We start from the raw sequence: 20,347 nt of genomic DNA, 5'->3' as shown, positions 1-20,347 counted from the left end.
AGCCGATCGAGCCACCTCGCCGACTGTGCCAGCAGATCGGGATGGACTTACTGGGGCCTTTTCCGACATCGGTGTCCGGGAATAAATAGATCGTCGTAGCTACGGACTACCTCACTCGCTACGCCGAAACAAAAGCCTTGCCCAAAGGCAGTGCCGCCGAGGTAGCCCTATTCTTAGTTGAGAACATCCTCCTGCATCACGGTTCCCCAGAAGTCCTCATCACCGACAGAGGCACGGCCTTTATGGCAGAACTAACTCAATCTATCCTGCGATACAGCCAGAGAAGCCATCGCAGGACCACCGCCTACCACCCGCAGATGAATGGCCTCACCGAGCGCCTAAATAAGACCATCGCCGACATGCTGGCAATGTACGTCGACGTCGAACACAATACGTGGGATGCCATCCTTCTGTACGTGACCTTCGCATAGAACACGGCCGTACAAGAAACGATGCACATGGCGCCGTTCAACCTGGTCTACGGAAGGAACCCGGCAACGACGCTTGACGCCATGCTACCGGACGTCACCGACGAAGAAAATCTCGATGTTTCCACCTATTTGCAGCGTGCTGAAGAAGGTCGACAGCTCGCGCGCTTGCGCATCAAGAACCAGCAGAGGATAGACAGCCGACACTACAATCTTCGACGACGCTACGTCGAGTACCAGCCCGGCGACCGTGTTTGGGTGGCAGACTCCGATACGCCGACGAGGACTTAGCGAGAAACTGCTACGTTGCTATTTCGGACCCTTAAGATCATCCTACGTACTGGCGCAGCGGACTATGAGGTCATGCCAGACGGCATTTCGCAATCACAGCGACGCCGCGCACGACCTGAAGTCATCTACGTGGTGCGTCTTAAGCCTTTCTACGCCCGCTGACGAGCTTAGGTACTTTGTTACTTTATTTTTTTTTCTTCATTACGCGTCGTTTTGTTTTCGCTTTCACGTTTGTTTCTAGCATCGGGACGATGCTTTTTAGGGAAAGGGTATTGACACGTATACATTTTTGTTTCACCGGTGGCCGCTTTCCACCGGCTAACAAATGTTAAATCTTATCGCTCGGCAAAGGACGCTCCTGTATCGCAAGTTTCTAGAATGTTATCAATGCTTCTTTACGTTGCCTGTTTTCACCAACGCTAATGTTATCTGATTGTATGACTGACGCGAATTGTCTAGAAGTTTCTGGAAGACACGTGGACACCAGGGAATAGTCTGGAACATTCGATGACTCATGTATAAAAGCCGACGCGTTTCGCCGCTGATCAGATTTTCGACGATCGCCGATTGTGTTCGCCGCTATCTTTGTGCTTTGGGTGTAGCTTTCTTTTGTGGGCAAAGGTTCGCCCAATAAAGAATCAGTTCCGTCATTCACAGTTTTACGACTGCTTGCCTCATCATCACTACTACGTGACAATACGATGACTCATTCCGTTTCCCGAGGACACGCATCCCAGCTAACGAAGCAGACGACAGCTTGTGCGCATGCAGACGACGGAAGCGAGAAACGATTTCGATGGAATAATCGTACGCTTGGAGCTAGCTGCTTTATTTTTACAGGGGAGGAAAACTGTTTTACTTTATAAAGAATGCTAGGTTCAATGCCTACATTAGAGTTTCTTAGGCGAAATGTCAAATTTGCCTCTCGTTACGAAAGCAAATTCGGGCCATTGGCGCCATTTTGTAAGCGTCACGCGTACGTCACGCCTCGAAGAAAATGGCGGAATGTCCAGAATAGCGGCTCTAATGCACCTTCGTGCTGCCTTTCGTTTCAACGCCAGCGAAGCGGCGAGAACACAGTGCTCAATGAGCTCTCAGCAAATGCCGCACTCTCCCTCTTTCGCAGATTGTGTTCAAGATACGAGCCCGCGTGGCTCTTTTTAAGGCGAAGTAAGCGTCGAGAACATAGCGCGCGAAGCTCTTAGCAGTCGGCAATCTGTCGGCATGCAGATCGCTTTCAAGATGCCGTCCATGTGGCCGTGATATATGCAGCCGCTTCATAAGTACGTTTGGTCACAATTCATAATGGTTGGACGCAGATGGATAAGGTGCTGAAGAGCGATAACGGCTCATAATGATCGGAACGTCATCAGCACGCCTGGCGCCGCCACCTACAGGACCTTGCTTGTGTCATCATTGCACCTTGCGCCGCCGTGTGCACCAGTTAATGCCGCCGCAGCGCTGTAGTTTGTACTGGCCGGATAGCATAGAAAATGGCAACGGGCTGCGTGAAGATGAGCAAGTGGCATAATGCTTACGGATATTTAGACAACTCCCAGAGGAGTTTCTGAGTGAAATGCGTTCTTTTCCTTTTCTTTTTTTCCCTTTTTTTTCTTTGTTAAAATTTTATTGACCAGTTTCTCGTGCTCAGAAGAGTGGTGCAGCCGTTCTGCTGTTGCTGCTCTCACGCGGGCCTGTTGAGTCCTGGGCCCCTCTATTAGCCGGTGGTTTCCCACACTGATATGTGTCAATTTGTAAAATATATGAACCCGAGCTGCATTCGCATAGACGCCTCCCAGAAATCTATGCCTAATGACATGAGCGAGCTAAAACGAAGGCACGAAACTGTCATGGACGAAACTGTCCATATAAGACAACGCCCACAGACTGTGAGACAAAGTCATGAGACAGTAAGACGTGCCAAAGGGATTTTAGTGTAGCATACGCCGTAGATGAACGTATTCAAAGAGCGTCAAACACATTGCCTGACGACGTGAGTAGTTTAGAGGCATTTCCCGTAGAGATAACCTACTATTCCATGGCACCCGGATAACTCTTCAGAAGCAGCCTCGCAGTCCGTAGAAAAAGTTTAGCATCATTAATAATGTTTTCAGCTGGATATGTCTGGTGACATCCCATGCGCACCGTATTTGCAGCTTCGTTAACGGCAGGTCCCGAACAAGCATTGTGAAATTTGCTGCCTATAAAGGGAAGGAAGCTGTGCTCTCGAAGCAAACTTCGCTCAGGGAAAAGGAGCTCTCAGTGAATAAGCATTTGTCTCCTGCCAAGCGTGTGACAAGAAGGGCTTTGACCAAATGTGACAAGCTGCGCCTTTATTCTGCGAAATAATAATTTGCCAGTGGCCCAACTGCAAAAAAAAATCATTTAATAGACCCGTCTCATACTGCATTCCAGCACGCACCATATGAACGGTATCACAGTTCAATCTTCGTTCTGACCAGGAGCCAAGTGCTAGAGTGAGCTGGGGGCGAAGGAGAGGCAGCACAACACCGATTACTTACGGAAACCTTGCTCATATTCAGCACTAACACATGGAGAATTTTATCAAAAAAAGGGAAGGGGGTTAGCCCTGTGCTTTAATAAATAACTGCGAGGCTTACATTGTTGTCTTAACTTAGATTTGGTTATCCAACAAAGTATGCGATGACGAATTGTTCCGCAGCACGAAAAATTACCGCGTCATCCGTCCCGACAAATTGGATGGATGCCGTGGCGGTGTGCTGCACTGGCAATTCATGAAAACATGGGAGTTTTTCAATTCCCATGGTAACATTGTTGGAAATATTATGTTTTTGGGCATATCTAAACAAATTATTTGTGTGTTATCGGCCACATCAAGTAACATGAATTTTTAAAGATTTATGCGACAGCCTGAATAAAGTAACCGCATGATTTTCTGGCATGCCCTTTTATATCACAGGTGATTTCAACTTCAGAAGTAGTAACTACTCCCATGACGTTCCATGTCCCACCTCAACACATTTCAAATCTAGCAGCCTTCTTTCCATTTGCTCTCACTTCGTGTTTCTGCAGTTTGTTAAGCATCCAACAGGTGTCATCTTCAAATCCTTCATAACGTTCTAACGTCCACACCAGATACCTTCCGAATAACAATCATGCCAGGCCTACGCAATCATGGCGTAATACAGTTTAAACTTTCACTGCCCACAGAGCGACAACGCAAAAGTTATAAGTTTATAAGAGCCTATAAAAAAACTCCTAGTTATCCCCGTAAGACAAAGCAACGTATTAGACAACTACAGCAAGCAAGGTTCATAAAGAAAAAATAAATTCATGCCTTTTTAACACCAAAGTGTTTTATACCAGGCCCCACCAAAAATCTGTCCAGTGCATGTACGTTGCGCCATCTTCATCGCGCAAATCCGCGAGATGATCATACTTTGGCTACCTAATCATTACAATAGTAGGAATAGAAAAGTTTGCTTTAATAAAGGAATGTATATATTCCATTGAAGATATTTAGATATCATTTGTTTTATGACTGAGTCATTTTATAGACAATATGCCTTCACATCTAGATGGGTAGCAAATATGGTAGTGCCTTATTCAAAGCATCCTTACGATAATAATATTTTTCAATTTTATGCCTACCTAGTGGTTACAAAATTCGGCATAGAAATGACAAGAATGTTTGCTTTATTAAAGTAATTGTTCTCTTCATGACGTTTATTCGAAGCAACGAGGATATTTAGGTATCATTTATTTTAGCACACGGGAATTTCATGAACAATATGCCCGGCACCGTGGACACCTAGGAGAGTGGTAAAGATGACAGCGCTGTGAAGTATCTTGATGTACGGCTCAGTCATCATACATGGTAGGTGACAGACATCGGCGCTGCTTGGCGGCTCAACTTTGAATATGTGTATGGGGAGCGCCCGAAGCCACATACCATCGGGCTATAATGCCTTGTAGCCTCCGTGTGCTGTTTCCGCTGGGCAGCAGCACAGGCCTCGCTGGTTTGCTGTCGCTGTGCGGCCCTTCCAGCGAAACTGTAACTCATAAAATAGTGGCAGTTAGGCCAAGGGCCAAGTATTGGCAGCAACAGCGAGGTTTGCGTTGACTCTTTGGTTTGGGGCCGCTACACTGGGAATCAGCCACAGTGATGTTTGCTCCGCAGTCATGAAATTCCTTCTGGAGTTGAACGAATGCATGCACTGTTAGATCTTTTAGAGCGCAGCTATTAGGCGCCCGTTCCTGCGACAAGCATCAGCGTTGGTGTTGTGATCGAGCACAGCGAAAAATGAGAGCAAACGAGGAGGAAAGCGGGGAGCCAGGCGCCACGGAACGATGAGGCGGAAAGCTGAGGAGGGCATGCCGAAAGCGTGAGAAGAAAAGCATAGTGCGGAAACAATGGCCACGAGATAACGCCAGGGTAGCGCACGTCGCCTGGGAGGTCTGTCGGTGGCGGCTGCTGTCACCCAAACGCTGGCTCTGGCAATCTCCAGATAAGCGAGGCAGTCGGGCCACACTTCGCTACGTTTGCAACGCCCCGCACGAAACAGATTGTCCGCGCCAGGCAATATATGGCGAAATGAAATTAGGGAGGATTGCATTAGGGAATATCGTAATCGTCAGTGAATTTTTTTTGCTTTTCTTGTGTGCTTGTCAATTCATGGTAATTGATTCTTCGTATTGATAACGGTTTCCGATTGCAAAATGCAATTTCACGTTTTAACAGCATTTACACTATAGCAGTCCTGTAAGTCTACTGTTAGTTACAATTCAAATATTCCACCCAATTCTTGGCCAATCACCTGTAGTGGGTGTAAGCCGCGAGTTCCATGAGCAACACCGACAGTTTCACCGATTACCTATTACACTTACCAATGAGGAAGTAGTGAGTGTAGCAACGCCCTGCTGCTCGAAAGCAATTCTTGTACTACACCAAAAGGGGGCTTTTGACAATGTGGGGCACAAAGCCATACTAGCCAACCTCAATGACACGAATTGCGGCCGACGAACTACGTGAGGGCTTTCCTTAAAGTTCATACAGCCACAATAGGGCTGGAAAATGTGAGGCCCACAACGAGTAGACACACCTAATACAGGAATGCCACAAGGAGCAGTGCTGTCGCCGACACTTTTCAACGTGTCCATTATGAAACTCCCAGCCCAACTCGAGAAAATAGCGGGGATCAGACATGTCTTGTATGCAGACGACATCACGATATAGACGGTCGGAGGGTCCATAGAACAACAAGAGGCATTACAGGAAGCAGCAGACGTCGTAGCAAGGTACGCGGAGACATGCAGACTGCAATGCGCGCCGGAGAAGTCGGAGCTCCTCATAATCGGAAAGCGCTCACGAGGACGAACAACAACCCAGGCAGAAGGAGCTTGATGTGGGCAAGTTGGTGTAACATACTTCAAGAAAAAACAGCGCAAAAGAGACGAGCATGAAAAGAAGACCGGTACAGCGCCTGTCTGTTGTACCTGTCTTCTTTTCGTCCTCGTCTCTTTTACGCTGTTTTCTTCTTGAAACAACCCAGGCACCAACAATTCACCTGCCCAGAGAAATCCCCAAAGCATAGCACCTACGCCAGCAGTGGCCACACTACTAAGTCACGTGCCAAATTATTCCATTGTTGCCTCATGGCATCCAGCTGTGTTAGGCTGCACCGCCTTCAGAGTCAACCCACATTGTGCAGCCTCGTAGCAGTTAACGCCACGAAGACGCTGGGCGACATTGTACTGCCTTCGGCACCGACGAGTCACGATGGAACGGTTGTGGCATTTCTACACCTCAGTAAAAACAAGGCTGTCATCAAGTCGTGGCCGTCGTGGTACCTTGTCACAGTCGTCATTTTGCTTCTGTCGTTACACACAGGCTGGCACCACATACACAGAATTGCTCACTGTACACAAACAGGTTGGTTGATCTCGTAACTCGTTGAAGAACGCCAAACGATGTTGCGTAGCCAGGAACCTGCAACATGCTTCGCACAACAACAATTTTAACGGTGTGTGGGATCAGCATAATTATATTCCAAGCATTTCATTGCCTAGTCACAGCCAAGGTCTAATGCGAGGCCATCCAAGATCACAGAGTTTGTTACCGACGCGCGCACACCCCCATGTATCCGTTCGCTGGTCCCTCCTTGCTCTACGCGCCCGTTTGCAAGGTGCTTGGCGCCTTCCACTCGCCGGTGCAGGTGTGCTCGTGACAAATAGAGGTGGCTTAGTTGCGCTAGAAGCGGTGGGTTGCGCGGAGGCCTCTACTTGCAAGTACAACAGTGGGCCTTTGAAAGTACCAAGAGTGTGAAGGCTCTGCAGAGACTAGAAAGGCATGCAATGAGTGCGAGACCGAAGCGACGCGCCGCCATAGAACAGCGGCACGCCAAGCTAACAGCCGCCGAGACCAACTGAGGTCCAATGTAGGACTTGCGGGACACGCAGGCGCGTACTTTCAAAAGAACTTTGTCCAAGACGAATTTGCTGCGGCATGCGGCATCTCCGACGGCGTCTATGTCGTCAGGGTGTCGCAGCCCGCACATGTGGCGGTCCTCGAGCAAGCCCAGGAGGAGATGAGTGCATTTGCGCCACGTTTCGCACTGACTTACATTAGGATGGTTTCTGCCGTAATTTCTTTCATCTAGTATATGTGACAGAGATAGGTCTGTAGTTCAAAGGGCATTGTCACCGGACTTGTGCACTGTTATCACTTGAACATCTAGTTCACTGGAATCCAGCAATCGCGTACTGATTTTATAAATATAAGATGAAGCTAGCTGCTAAACGCTACCTGCACGTAGTGTTTAGAGAAGGTGTTTTGTATTTCGTCTTGACCACAACTTTTCATCCAGATTTGATAGCAGTGACCGAATGCCAGATGCTGCAATTTCCTAAAGACGGTAGCAATCTACCATGCTCTATGTGGTTCTCAACAGAACTCGTCATTTTTATTGCGACAGAAATTATATGGACACTCAGGCAAATTCTCGCCGCCATCATCAGCGTTGCCGTGAGGCTCTGTAAAATGTGCTGGTGCGATAAGATCACGCCTCACGCACCGTTCGCTGTGAAAGCATGTAAGGAAAGCATATAAGGGCGAGCCGAGAAGGATGATGGCTTGATGCGGGCCGTCCTGATGTCGCGTGATGAAGCGCGCTCCAGCGCAATGGGGGGGGGGCAGCAGTGAGCACGCACTAGTGAGAGATGAGGGGACGGGCACGTGAGGGCGCGTCTCCTCCTATAACACGGCTGTGGCTTCGCGGCAGAGCGAGCTCTTTCAAACGCGACTACTTTCGCTCGGATCGACAGATGCACTGTCACACTCTGCATCTCTGACGCCGTGTGAGAGGCTCCGATTTCGCGATTTGTGTCGCGACACCTCCGCCTGTGGTGTGCGCGGTTGAGTGCATACGCGGGCCCGGCGCCGTAAGCTTACTGCGAATGCTTACTGCAGTTTATGCAGCCAATGAAACTACGAAACTTACTTCGTGCAGTTGAATAACACATTGCTACCGCTATCAGTGCTTCGACTTCCGGGCATAACTGCCACTTTTGAAAATAAGTTTGACGCTTGATTATACGACAGGATTCCGAAACTTATTCGATTCTAACCAATATTCCGTACGGTGACGAGAGACTAGTCCTAGCACTAGACCTCAAAGGAGCCTTCGACAATGTCTCTCACGGCGCAATACTCGAGGAACTCGAACGTTCGGGTTGTGGTGAGCGCACCTACAATTACATAAGGGCATTTCTTTCCAACCGCGAGGCCAGCATCAGTATTGGCCAAATCACATCGCAGATATTTAAAATGCCGAGCAAAGGAACCCCTCAAGGAGCGATAATATCTCCTCTGCTCTTCAACATGGCGATGTGTCGCCTCGCGCGCGATCTCGATCGGATACCCGACCTAGGTTACACGCTTTACGCTGACGATATCACGCTGTGGGCGAGCAGAGGTTCCCTAGGGGAAAAAGAATACACGCTCCAAACCGCGGTATTAGCGGTGGAGAAATTTTCCCGAACGAGCGGGCTGAAGTGCGCGCCCGAAAAATCCGAGGTCATCCGGATACACGCGAAAGGCTACAAATCCAGAGGGTCGATTAACATTGTGGTTGAGGGCCAAATGGTCCGAGAGGTACCTACGATGCGAGTCCTGGGTTTGTGGCTACAAAGCGACGGGAGAGCAGCACAGACGCTCAAAACCATCAAATCCGCAACCCACAACATAGCCCAAATGATACGTCGAGTGACGTATAGAAAGGCGGGAATGCGAGAAATCGATACCCTAAGGCTCGTACAGGCCTTAGTGATTAGTCGAATCACATATGGCTTGCCCTACCAAATCCTGAACAGGGAAGAGGAGAGGCAGGCCAACACGATAATTCGAACAGCTTTCAAGGCGGCTCTGGGCCTGCCTAAATCTACCTCCACGGAGCGCATGCTAGCTTTGGGAGTACACAATACTTTCGACGAACTGAGGCAGGCCACTCTGATGCGACAGAGGGAGCGCCTCAGCTTCACAAAAACTGGTAGGGCAATATTGGCACGACTTAATATCCCAGCATACCCGATTTATCTCACCGAAGAGGCCGTACCTCTCCCTCCTTCGGTGAGATCCAAAATTACAGTAGCTCCAATTCCCAAGAATATGCATCCCGAGTACAACAAGGAAAGGCGCAAAGCACGCGCACAACATATTCAATCGATGTACTCCAATAACGCTAGGTACAATACGTACTACACGGACGCAGCTGCGTATGCAGAGGCTACCGGGCAGCGCTACCAAAGAAGGTACGCCCTGGCAGTCGTGAACGCGATCAGCCAGCAGCAAATTACCACGTCGACCACGGCGGGCTCCCCCACCTCAGCCGAAATGTTAGCAGTGGCGATCGCGCTCGCTCACGCGGAGCGTTCGGAAAGGGACTCAGTCGTGGTCACTGACTCCCGGGAGACATGTTGCATGTTTCTTGAGGGGCACGTGACTGCGGCTAGCCTCGCGATAATCCCCAAATCGTTCAACCACCGCCATCGCCTACTCTGGTGCCCGGGACATTCGGGGGTACAGGGGAACGAACAGGCTAACGCTTTAGCTCGAGCGTCTACTAACCGAGCGATGGCGTCCTCTTCGAACCCCAACCCCTCACACTATCCCTCACAAAATCCCATCAATTTAAATGCAAAAGACATCCTTGCTCATCAGCGCGGAGTCCGCAGAAAATACCCGCCGCCTCACCCACAACTTAGCGGGGAAGAGGCCGCCGATTGGCGCAAAATACAGACCGGGGTATTCCCCCATCTCAAGCTGCTAAATGCCATGTATCCCACCCGCTATAGGGCCACGTGCCCTTGGTGCGGTGGCATACCTACACTAATACATGTGACCTGGGAGTGTAGTAAGCACCCTCATAGGCCCACTAATAATATCTCAATGGAGCAGTGGGAGGCACAGCTCGCCCGTTCCGACTTGGCAGGACAAAAGTCCTTAATTAGCCAGGTCAGGCAGGCGGCAGAGGCCAGTGGGGCCCTGGACTGAGGGGCTCTGACCACCGCTATACTTAAAATATTTCCAGCCAAATAAAGTTTCTATATATATATATTCGAAACGTATTCACGGATTAGAAATCTTACATGCCTAACTTTTGATAAAGCCAGTGGGGTCCTCCAGTCTATTCATGCAATCGTGCTCGCTTCCTATTCGTAGTAGGCCCACCGTGGATAGAGATGACCTGTGCAAGTCGGAATCCTGCTGTCTTGTTGCCCGATGTCTCGTAACAGGGGCGCCATAGCCGAGCAAGCACCATATTTCAGCAGCTTTATAACTCCTGATGAGCACAGGTTCGAGTTCGATGGATTATGCCTACTATGGCAGAGCGAGCTCTTTCAAACGCGACCACTCTCGCTCGGATCGACAGTCTCACTGTCGAACTCTGCATCTCCGACGCCGTGTGAGAGGCTAAATTTATCTCCGATTTCGCCATTGGTGGCGCGACACCTTCGCCAGCTGATCACATTACACAAGCATCGTCGAGTAATGCCTTATTTCCTCTATGATATGATGCCAAAGTGACCTGCGTGGGTCTTGCATGCAAATATATTTATTTATTTATTTAAAAAGTCCTTACAGGCCTTGTGAGAGGCATTGGGTAAGGGGGGAATCACAGCGATAAGCGATAATACTTATTATAACATGTTTTTCTTGCATGCGGTTTTATCGACACCCTCTGACCGAAATGACAGATAGATAGATAGATAGACAAACTTTAATTCAAATATAGTTTTGTCTTGCCCCAATGGGACATCGCTAATGGTCGGGGCCCCTAGTCCAGGGCTCCGCTGGCTCTTGCCATCTTCTCTGCTCTCTGGATCAGCTTGAGCTGGTCGTCGAGGGCCGAGCTGGACAGCAGTGCCTCCCATTGCTCCCTCGTGGTGTTCGTGTCATGGTGTTCTATGTTGTGTAGCGTGCACTCCCTCGTAATGTGGTATAGGGTTGGTGTGGCCCCACACCACGGGCATTCGTCCCTGTAGGCTGTGGGGTGCAGGCGATGTAATATGTGTAGGTTCGTGTAAGTGCCTGTCTGGAGCCTACGCCAAAATGACAGACGCTTCACTTCAAAAACAAGCAAATGCTCACGTCTTTAAACTTTTCTACAAAGCACGTTCAATATAACATTGCTAAGTTATATACACGGACACTGTTGTAAACGTTTTTAAAACGTCTAAATCATCTTTCCTGAGACAACCAAAGCACGGCCATTTTTTTCCGTGGGCTAGAAAGGTGCAATCTTTGCCTCGTGGTAAAGGTTGCACCAATGATGGCGCAAAGATTGTGAGATGCCCACAAAAGTCATAATAAAATAAAGCTACCCTAATTTTAAAAAAAAGACGGCCACTGCTTAGCTCAAACCACAATGGCAACTTGGAAAAGCATGCAGACCTGTTGATCAGTCAATTGCTCCACTGGGCCCAGGTAGGTAATCGACGAACCGTGACGAGTGAGTCCGACATGGATGGCGTCCTTGTCTACCTCACTGGCATAGTACGCCTCCACTGACAGGCCCAGGTGATCCAGCACGAACTTGCCTGCAGGGCGAACAAAGTCTTACAGATGACAAGCTGTGTGGCCTAAGCCATTACGGCGAAAGCCTTATATGTCACAAAAGGTACAAAAAAGCTACAAACCTGTTGTGGGAGTCAAACCCACGACCTTTGCTGTTACTGAAGGCGAAGTTAATTAAGACGCAGTTAATTAAGGCACAGTTCAGTCGCATACTTATATGTGTCTTGTCATGAATGATGCGCACGCTATTTATTATCACGTAAACATACATCAAAAGCAGGAACTTAAGAATTCATGTTCGGAAGCTACAAGAGACGGTTCACTTACGTCGTGATGCTTCACAAGGAAGTTTCTTTCTCGATCAATCACTTTCGCAGATGTAACCATTACAATTTTTAAAATGCGCGTGCATCGACCGCGAGAGAGGCGATAGAATGCGCCCGAGCTTGTCCGACTGAATGCAACAGCGCAACGAATTTGTAGACTCGAACTCAGGACTTTTGCTGGGAGTCACACCCTCGACCTTCAGCGGGAGTCGCGACCTTTCGTGTTATTTAGAGCGAAGTTAATTAGGGCACAGTTAATTAGGGTAGCGTGAATTAGGGCACTCAAACCCGCGAACTTTGGTCGGAAAAAAAGTAATAAGAAGTAGCAACGCATTCGAATGAGAATGTCAAGTAATTCAATTAATGTCTCTTGAGTTCGCAGGCTTTCGCCTTCTCTTTGGCGTATGTGAAAGTGGCAGTCAACTTTTGCTATTAGCCCCTAGAACGACCCACAGGGGTGCTGCGAGCGCCGCTCGCATGACGTCAGGGCACGGACTCGCACTTGTCGTCTATTGCAGTTCAGGCGGCGTCTGGACGCAGTGTATCAGTTTATTCGCTGTCGTTCACTATGCTTGCATACTTATGACGGTCCTCTCAAATATATTTTTACCATGTTTTCACTCGCAAAAACTTATTCAAAGAGCTTCTTTCCTTTACGTGAATATATTTCTCAAAGGCAACACTACAGTGCCCGCCGAAGGAGGTCAGACCAGTCCATTGTGCGTTTTTCATATGCAGATCTACACTTTGCTGCGGTAGCTCACGTAAATAATAAAAGCATAAACGCAACAACATAGCACATAAGAATCCAGTTAGAATACCATACCTGCCTTGATGCAACAAGCATGTCACAAACACTGGCTATATATGACTTCTACAACATTTACCTTGATTTTAACCTGTTAAAACATGTTTGCTCACGACGAGTAGTTCATGGTATAATATCGAAGTTTTGCATTTCTTTGCAGAAATGCTCGGCGGCAACACCAGGACACTGCATTTCACTGCAGCACTGCATTTCAGGCTATGCCAACACCACTTGCTTTTTTAACGGCCTCTTAAAATCATGCCGTTACTTGCCGGTTAATTTTAAGTGGCGGTAATTTGAAGTAAAGCTGACTGAGGCTTACAACTGTTTGCAGCACCCGGAAAAGAATGTAGCAATATTTATTCCCTTTTCCATGGCTACACGTTAAACTCACTTGAGCAATTTACTGGTGCTTGTTGCTTGAGGAACAGACATGACCAATCTGTTTGGTAAACAGACAAGGGCTGCGCGATCAGCACAAATTCTTAAGTGAAATATGGCACAGTAAGGCACAGTAAGGCCTTACTGTGCCATATTTCACCATATTTCACTGTAGCCAACAAGAAGCCGAAGCCTCATTCATTAGTAGTGTAAAGGGTTTCATTAGAGTTCGGAGCAGCGCAGTTGCGACAGTGAGAACGAGACACGGCTTTCAAGCACGAGCGCCGTTGCCGAGCAAACGCGCTGGACCCACTAGCATCTCTCTTCGCTACAATTACCCCGGGAGTGATAACGGAGCCGTCCGGCGACCTAACAGCTCGTCAGGATGACAGGATCATAGTATGGCTTGAGGCGGTCGACATGGACAATGTCTCGTCCACGACGGCGCTGGTCCGAAAACAGTTCAACTGGTTTGATGACATAATTCACGGGAGATGCGCGTTTGACGACGCGGTAAGGGCCTTCATACTTCGAGAGTAGTTTCCACGAGAGGCCAGGGGCGGTGAACAGGACAGAGAGCCACATAAGCGCGCCAGGAAGCAAGGTGACCGTGGAAGTGGAGTCGCCGCGAGTGCTTTTCTGGCGCTCTTGGTCGTTGGAAGTAAAGGCACGTGCGAGGTCGCGGCATTCTTCAGCATGCCTTGCTGTGGCAGAAATAGGCGAGCCCTCGGATGCATCCGGCTGGTAAGGTAAAATTGTATCGATGGTATGCGAAGGATGCCGACCGTACCGCAAGGAAAAGGGCGAAAAGCCAGTGGTGCTCTGAGTAGCAGTGTTGTACGCGTAGGTGACGAAGGGCAGAATGGCGTCCCAGTTCGTGTGGTCAGAGGTGACGTCCATTGAAAGCATGTCGCCGAGCGTGCGGTTGAAGCGTTCTGTGAGGCCATTGGTTTGGGGATGGTGTGCCGTAGTTGTGCGATGAATAACGTGGCACACTTTAAGAATGGCTTCAACCACTTCCGACAGGAAGACACGTCCGCGATTACTGAGCAATTCCTGGGGTGGACTATGTCGCAGGATGAATCGGGGAAGCAGGAATGATGCAACATCATGCGCTGTTGCTGCTGGGAGAGCGACGGTTTTGGCGTATCGTGTGAGGTGATGTACTTATAATGGCCCAGCAGTTAACAGCCGACGTCAAGGGAAGTGGCCCATACAAATCAATTCCAACGCGCCCGAACGGTCAGGTAGGGCAGGGTAGAGGCTGCAGACCAGCTGACGAGAGCTGGGGTGAAGATTTCCGGCGCTGGCTGTCGGGGCATTAGCGAATGAACTTTTCAACATAGTTGTACTTTCCTCGCCAGTAGTAGCGTTGTCGGAGACGCTGGCAGGTTTTGAAAACTGCCGAGTGTGCGCACTGTGGATCGGCGTGAAAGGATGCACAAATTTTGCAGCACAGACTGCGAGAAACTACTAACAACCACTGGCGGCCGTCTGCGGTGTAACTGCGTCGGTGAAGCAAGTTGTCGCGAACCGCAAAATGGCGAGCCTGATGACGCAACGTGCGAGTGGTTGACTGCGGTGATGGGTCCGCAAGCAAGTCTATAATAGACGCAATCCACGGGTCCTTGCACTGCTCAGAAGTGATAGTCTCAAGGTCGATTGAAGAAACAACAAGCTGGGATAGTGAGCAGCAGGCATTGTCGTCAGGCAAAGGAGAGCATGATAGGGCGTCGGTGTCAGAATGTTGGCATCCTTTGCGGTACAGCACGCGGATATCGTAGTCCTGCAGGCGAAGTGCCCAGCGGGCAAGACGACCTGAAGCATCCTTCAACGATGACAGCCAACATAGTGCACGGTGGTCTGTGACGACATCAAATGGGCGTCCATACAAATAAGGCCGGAACTTAGTAAGAGCCCAGATGATCGCCAGGCATTCTTTTTCCATGACAGAGTAATTGGTCTCGGCTTTCGTAAGGGTGCGACTGGCATAAGCCACGACATATTCAGGAAAGCCAGGTTTGCGCTGCCGTTGGTGTCGTGTCTGAAGAGCAGTTTGGTCGGAAGAGAAGCATTGTTGGCGAGCATCAAATCTGAGAGCGGCAACAGTTCTAGTTCGGCCCGTGCACAATGAATGACGGCATTGTTGCGGGAGAGAAAATCACAGCGCCGAGGCCAACACCGCTGGCACCTCTGTGGGGGCCGTTGGGTCATAGTGGCGCAAAATTGGGGGCGTCGTCAGCAAATGACGGAGATGTGCGAACGCTTCCTCGCACTCTGACGACCAGGAATGAAGGGATCCGTTGCTTCCAAGGAGCTTCGTCAGAGGTGATATGATGGCGGCGAAATTTCGAATAAAACGTAGGAAGTAGGAACACAAACCTACAAAACTTCGCCGTTCTTTGATAGACGTAGGTTTAGGGAATTCGGTGATGGCACGAAGCTTGGCTGGATCGAGAGAATTCCATCCTTGGAAACAACGTAACCCAGTATCGTCAGCTGCCACGCTGCAAATCGGTACTTCTTTAAATTTAGTTGTAGGCCAGCGTTTCTGAAACATGTCAAAACACGGCGGGGGGCGTTGAAGGTGCGTGGAGAAGTCCGGAGCAAAAACAACGACGTCATCAAGGTAGTACAAGCACGTGTGCCATTTCAAGCCGCACAGAACGGTATCCATCATGTGCTCAACAGTTGCTGGCGCATTACAAAGTCCAAACGGCGTGACGTTAAATTGGTATAAGCCGTCGGGCGTGGCAAAGACTGTCTTCGGTCGATCGTCATCTTCCATAGGTACTTGCCAATACCCGGAGCGCAGATCGAGAGATGAAAAAAATTGTGCTCCTTGTAGGCTAATAATAGCGTCGTCGATTCGCGGAAGCGGGTGAACGTCCTTATGAGTGATCTTGCTGAGGCGCCGATAGTCCACACAGAACCATACAGAACCGTCTTTCTCGTAACAAGGACGACGGGAGATGCCCATGGACTGTGGGAAGGTCGGATCACTTCGTGGCGGAGCATATCGGCCATTTGTTCATTAATTACGAGATGTTCTGTAGCCGATACACGATATAGGCGTTGGCACAATGGCGATTGGGAGCCAGTACCGATGTAGTGCGTAACAGTAGACGTCCGGCCCAGGGAAGGTTGCCCGACGTCGAAAGAAGTACGAAATTCTTGTAAGATGCACAGAAGCTCAGATCGCAGGCCCGGTGTAAGGTCATCGGCAATAGAAGATTTCAACACATCTATGCGCAATGGGTCAGCCGTAGAAATCAAGCCGAGCGTACTGTAACGAGCACATATGCGTCTTCGGGAACGTCCGTAATTTCTACGGCTTAGATAGCTTCGACACTGCCCAGACATTCTCCTCGGAGTAGCAGCACAGAGTACGGGAACGGGTTACAAATAAATATAGCACTCGAGCCCTGTGTGATGTTCACCGTCACAAAAGGTAGCAGTAGACTTTTCGAGTGTAAAAGCGGCCAGACGGCGAAAGTAGTGTGACGGCGTCGGAGAGGCTGCTGCAGTACATAGAGACAACCACTGACGAGTTGGGAGGAACAGTGGTGTCGTGTCTGAAGAGCAGTTTGGTCGGAAGAGAAGCATTGTTGGCGAGCATCAAATCTGAGAGCGGCAACAGTTCTAGTTCGGCCCGTGCACAATGAATGACGGCATTGTTGCGGGAGAGAAAATCCCAGCCGTGGATAACGTCATAGGAGCATGACAAAATTACAATAAATTCAATGGCGTACACAACGTCCTCAATGACAACACGAGCTGTGCACGTCGCTAACGGGTGAATACGCTGTGCGCCGGCTGTGCGTTCGCATGCGTTAGAAAGGGGCATCGTGACTTTCCGAATCAAGCAACAAAGTTTTGCGTCAACAACAGACACGGCAGCTCCGGTGTCCACGAGTGCGGATGTGTGAACACCATCAACAAACACGTCTATCACATTCGTCGAGCTTGGCTCAGGACTTCCGCGTTTCGCTGGCGTCGCAGCGCTTGCCTCATGGACTACGACGATTAGTTTTCCTCTTCCCTAGCTGCGGGACGGGGCTGCATCGGTGATAGTGAGTGTTGGCGTGGAGAAGGTGAGCGGCGGGTATTGGGCGTTGGACGGAACGTCGGTCATAACATGGGCGGGGAGAACCGATCATACGACTTGGCGCATACGGTGTAGCGCTAGGTGACTGCACGCGATTGCAGTATCGTGGGACGTGACCTGCGTAGCCGCACGTAAAACAGATAGACCGGTTGTCAGATGTACGCCACCGATTCGCTATGGTGGGCCCTATCCACGTAGGAGGACGCGTTGTGCGGGGCGGCTGGTGATACGGTAGCATGGCGGGCTGTGGTCGGGGCATACTCAAGACGTCCGCGTAAGTGAGAGGCCCACCTTGAGGGAAGGGGCGACGACTTCTGCGTAGCTGAGTGGTGCAGCCGGAGGGATCTGTTGGGGCCTGGCTACGACTGCAGCGTAGCGGAGAGGTGCGACCACAGGAACAAGTTGATGGCACTGAGGCAAAATCTCGTTGAGTTCGTGCGCGATGGCGTGGCGGAGCAGGGGCTCAAAACTTGACATTGGCTCTTGTACCGGTGGCTGTTGTGCAAAGGCCGTCAAGGAGAGCTGGCGCGCAATTACCTCGCGCACGAAAGCCTTCATTTCCGCCATCAACGCTGACTGAGCAGAAATGGCCATCAAGCCAGCGAGGTGTTCGTCGCGCAATGTAGGGCGACGGGTCAATGACCGCTGCCTGCGTTCTGGCAAGCAGCATGTTGAAGGCATCCTCTTTTATGCTTTTCATAACATTGTTGGTCTTATCAGACTCCGACATGGTCGCGTTGACTTTCCTGCATAAGTCCAGGATGTCGTCGATGTAACTTGGGAAGGATTCACCTACTTGCTGAGCTCGTTTCCACAAACGCTGTTCGGCGCGTAGCTTATGAACAGCAGGGCGACCAAAAACATCGACAAAAGACGTCTTGAAGTCTGACCACGTCGGAAAATCCGTTTCATGGTTGTTGTACCATAAGCTGGCCACACCCGCGAGGTAGAAGAGCACGTTGCTGAGCTTAGCTGCTTTGTCCCATTTATTGTGGGTGCTTACCCGCTCCTAGCTCGTAAGCCAATCCTCAACGGCGGTGTCATTCGCGCCTGTGAAGATAGTAGGGTCCCTGTGGCGAGGCGCACCAGAGCACGGTGCCGGTGCAGGGGGAGGCAGTTGCTGGGAGGCTTCTTCAGGCATGGTCGACGGTACAGTGCGGGATCGAAGTTCCAGGTTGGAGGTTTTGAGGGCGCAGCACGCTACACAAAATTGTAAAGGGCTTCATTAGTGTTCGGAGCAGCGCAGTGGCGACAGTCAAAACGAGACACGGCTTTCAAGCATGAGCGCCATTGCCGAGCAAAAACGCTGGACCCACTAGCGTCTGGCCCGACTAGAGCTGGACCGACTAGCGTTTTTCTTCGCTACAGTGTTATCAGTATATGGGACATATTGAAGATACCATTATTCCCCTGTGGTGGCCAGATATCAAGTGAATTCATGTGAGGCTTCTGGTGTCTTTTTCATGAGGCGGTTATGCGAGGTTCCCTTTTATGTACGGACAAAGCGAATAGTTCACATTTTGTAGGTATTAAACAACACAGGATCGAGACATGGTAAGGCAGAAGCTGCTTGAATTTTCCTCTTCAAGGCAGCCTAACCTGCGCTGTAGTGCCTCGAGTATAGTTTTGGCATTGCAATTGGTGTTGTAAAGAACTACTTGATGGCTTCAATTCAAAGTTGTAGTGAAGTGATGGGTTTCGCGAACAATGCGTGCCTCGCCATAACGACGGTCGGTTGCTTCCGTTGCGGAGGGGTGTGTAAAATTGTTGATAAAGGCTAGTGAGGGCCACTATGAAACATTTCATCGCTTGCAATTGATTGGCTTTCGATCTTAACCACAAAATTTTCTCTTAGGTAATTGCTGCTACGGTATTCGTGAAGTATGTATACATACTATACATGATGCGCCATCCTGTTAACAGCCATAAGAAATGTGCTTCCTGGGTGCCTGTTTCAGAGAACGGTGAAATTAGGTCGTTGCAAACCTTTTCATACAATATGCGCACCTAACTCTTCCTTTCACGCGTTAATAACGCGGCTACATTTTATTGAACAACTCACCAGAGTAATGAGAATCATGATGAAAGCTAATTCGCTGGGCAGTGTCCTTCTAACACGGATATATAATGTTGACCCCAGGTACAGTGTAGACCGCTTATAACGTAAGTCGCCGGAGTCGCGAATATCCGCACTATAACCAAAGCAACAAATTTCAAGGCCCGCACATATGCAAAACATGTGCACCGAGCCGCCACGCGTATGCGACAGTCGAGGAATGCGGCTAGAACGTTTGCATTCAATGTACAGTCGAATCTCGTTAATTCGAACCAAATCACGCGGCGGCGCCTCCAACCGCCATTGCTCCAGCAGCGCCATAGAGTAAAAGCTTAGGGGAGACCCCTCAATGTCGCGCGCGAACAAACCAAAAAGAAAAAAAAACGCGGCGGACATGTCGCCCTCTCTCAAATGGCAAGGTCGCCGATTCTGCGTTGCGCCGGAAGATGCGTGTACGTGCTGACGTCTCAGCCACGCTACCGTAGCCACGCGTACAAAACGGCAGTGAACCCTTCTTTCTCCTTTATGCTTCCTCTACTTTCTAGTCACGTGTTGACCTTGCACGCTGCGGCTACGGCGCAGAGGGAAGCAGCGGCGCTGTCCCAGGCCGGCCAACGAAACTACCCACGCCGGCCAACGAAACTACCCACGCCGGCAATCGCCGGCTTCCCGATAACGGCAGAAAACGAAACTTCGGGGAACTGGCGCCGGGCCGGCTGTAGCGGCGGCGCCTGCACGGCGGCGGGCGCGCACAGTGACAGTCGAAAGTGAGGGAGCTACGAGGGAGGGCGAGGAGAGCCACAAAAGCGGCGGAGTTGCCGAGACGAAATCCGCTTCCCTGTCGCCCTCCTCCCTCACATTCCACGGTCTCCACGTGCGCCCTTCGCCGTGCC

General features: G+C 50.0%; 1 protein-coding gene across 1 annotated transcript in view; it reads right to left on the bottom strand.

Annotated features, from left to right (window-relative positions):
* Positions 1 to 20,347, bottom strand: part of LOC119447488 (DNA (cytosine-5)-methyltransferase 3C-like) — a 352,358-nt gene that overhangs the window by 199,346 nt on the left and 132,665 nt on the right. Inside the window, exon 8 of the mRNA XM_049663800.1 lies at positions 11,653 to 11,798. Within this exon, the coding sequence (XP_049519757.1) occupies positions 11,653 to 11,798 (146 nt within the window). The remainder of the gene's footprint in view (positions 1 to 11,652; positions 11,799 to 20,347) is intronic.

Source organism: Dermacentor silvarum, chromosome 1, assembly GCF_013339745.2.
Source record: "Dermacentor silvarum isolate Dsil-2018 chromosome 1, BIME_Dsil_1.4, whole genome shotgun sequence".
Taxonomy (NCBI): Eukaryota; Metazoa; Arthropoda; class Arachnida; order Ixodida; family Ixodidae; genus Dermacentor; species Dermacentor silvarum.
This window is presented reverse-complemented; position numbering and strand designations above follow the sequence as displayed.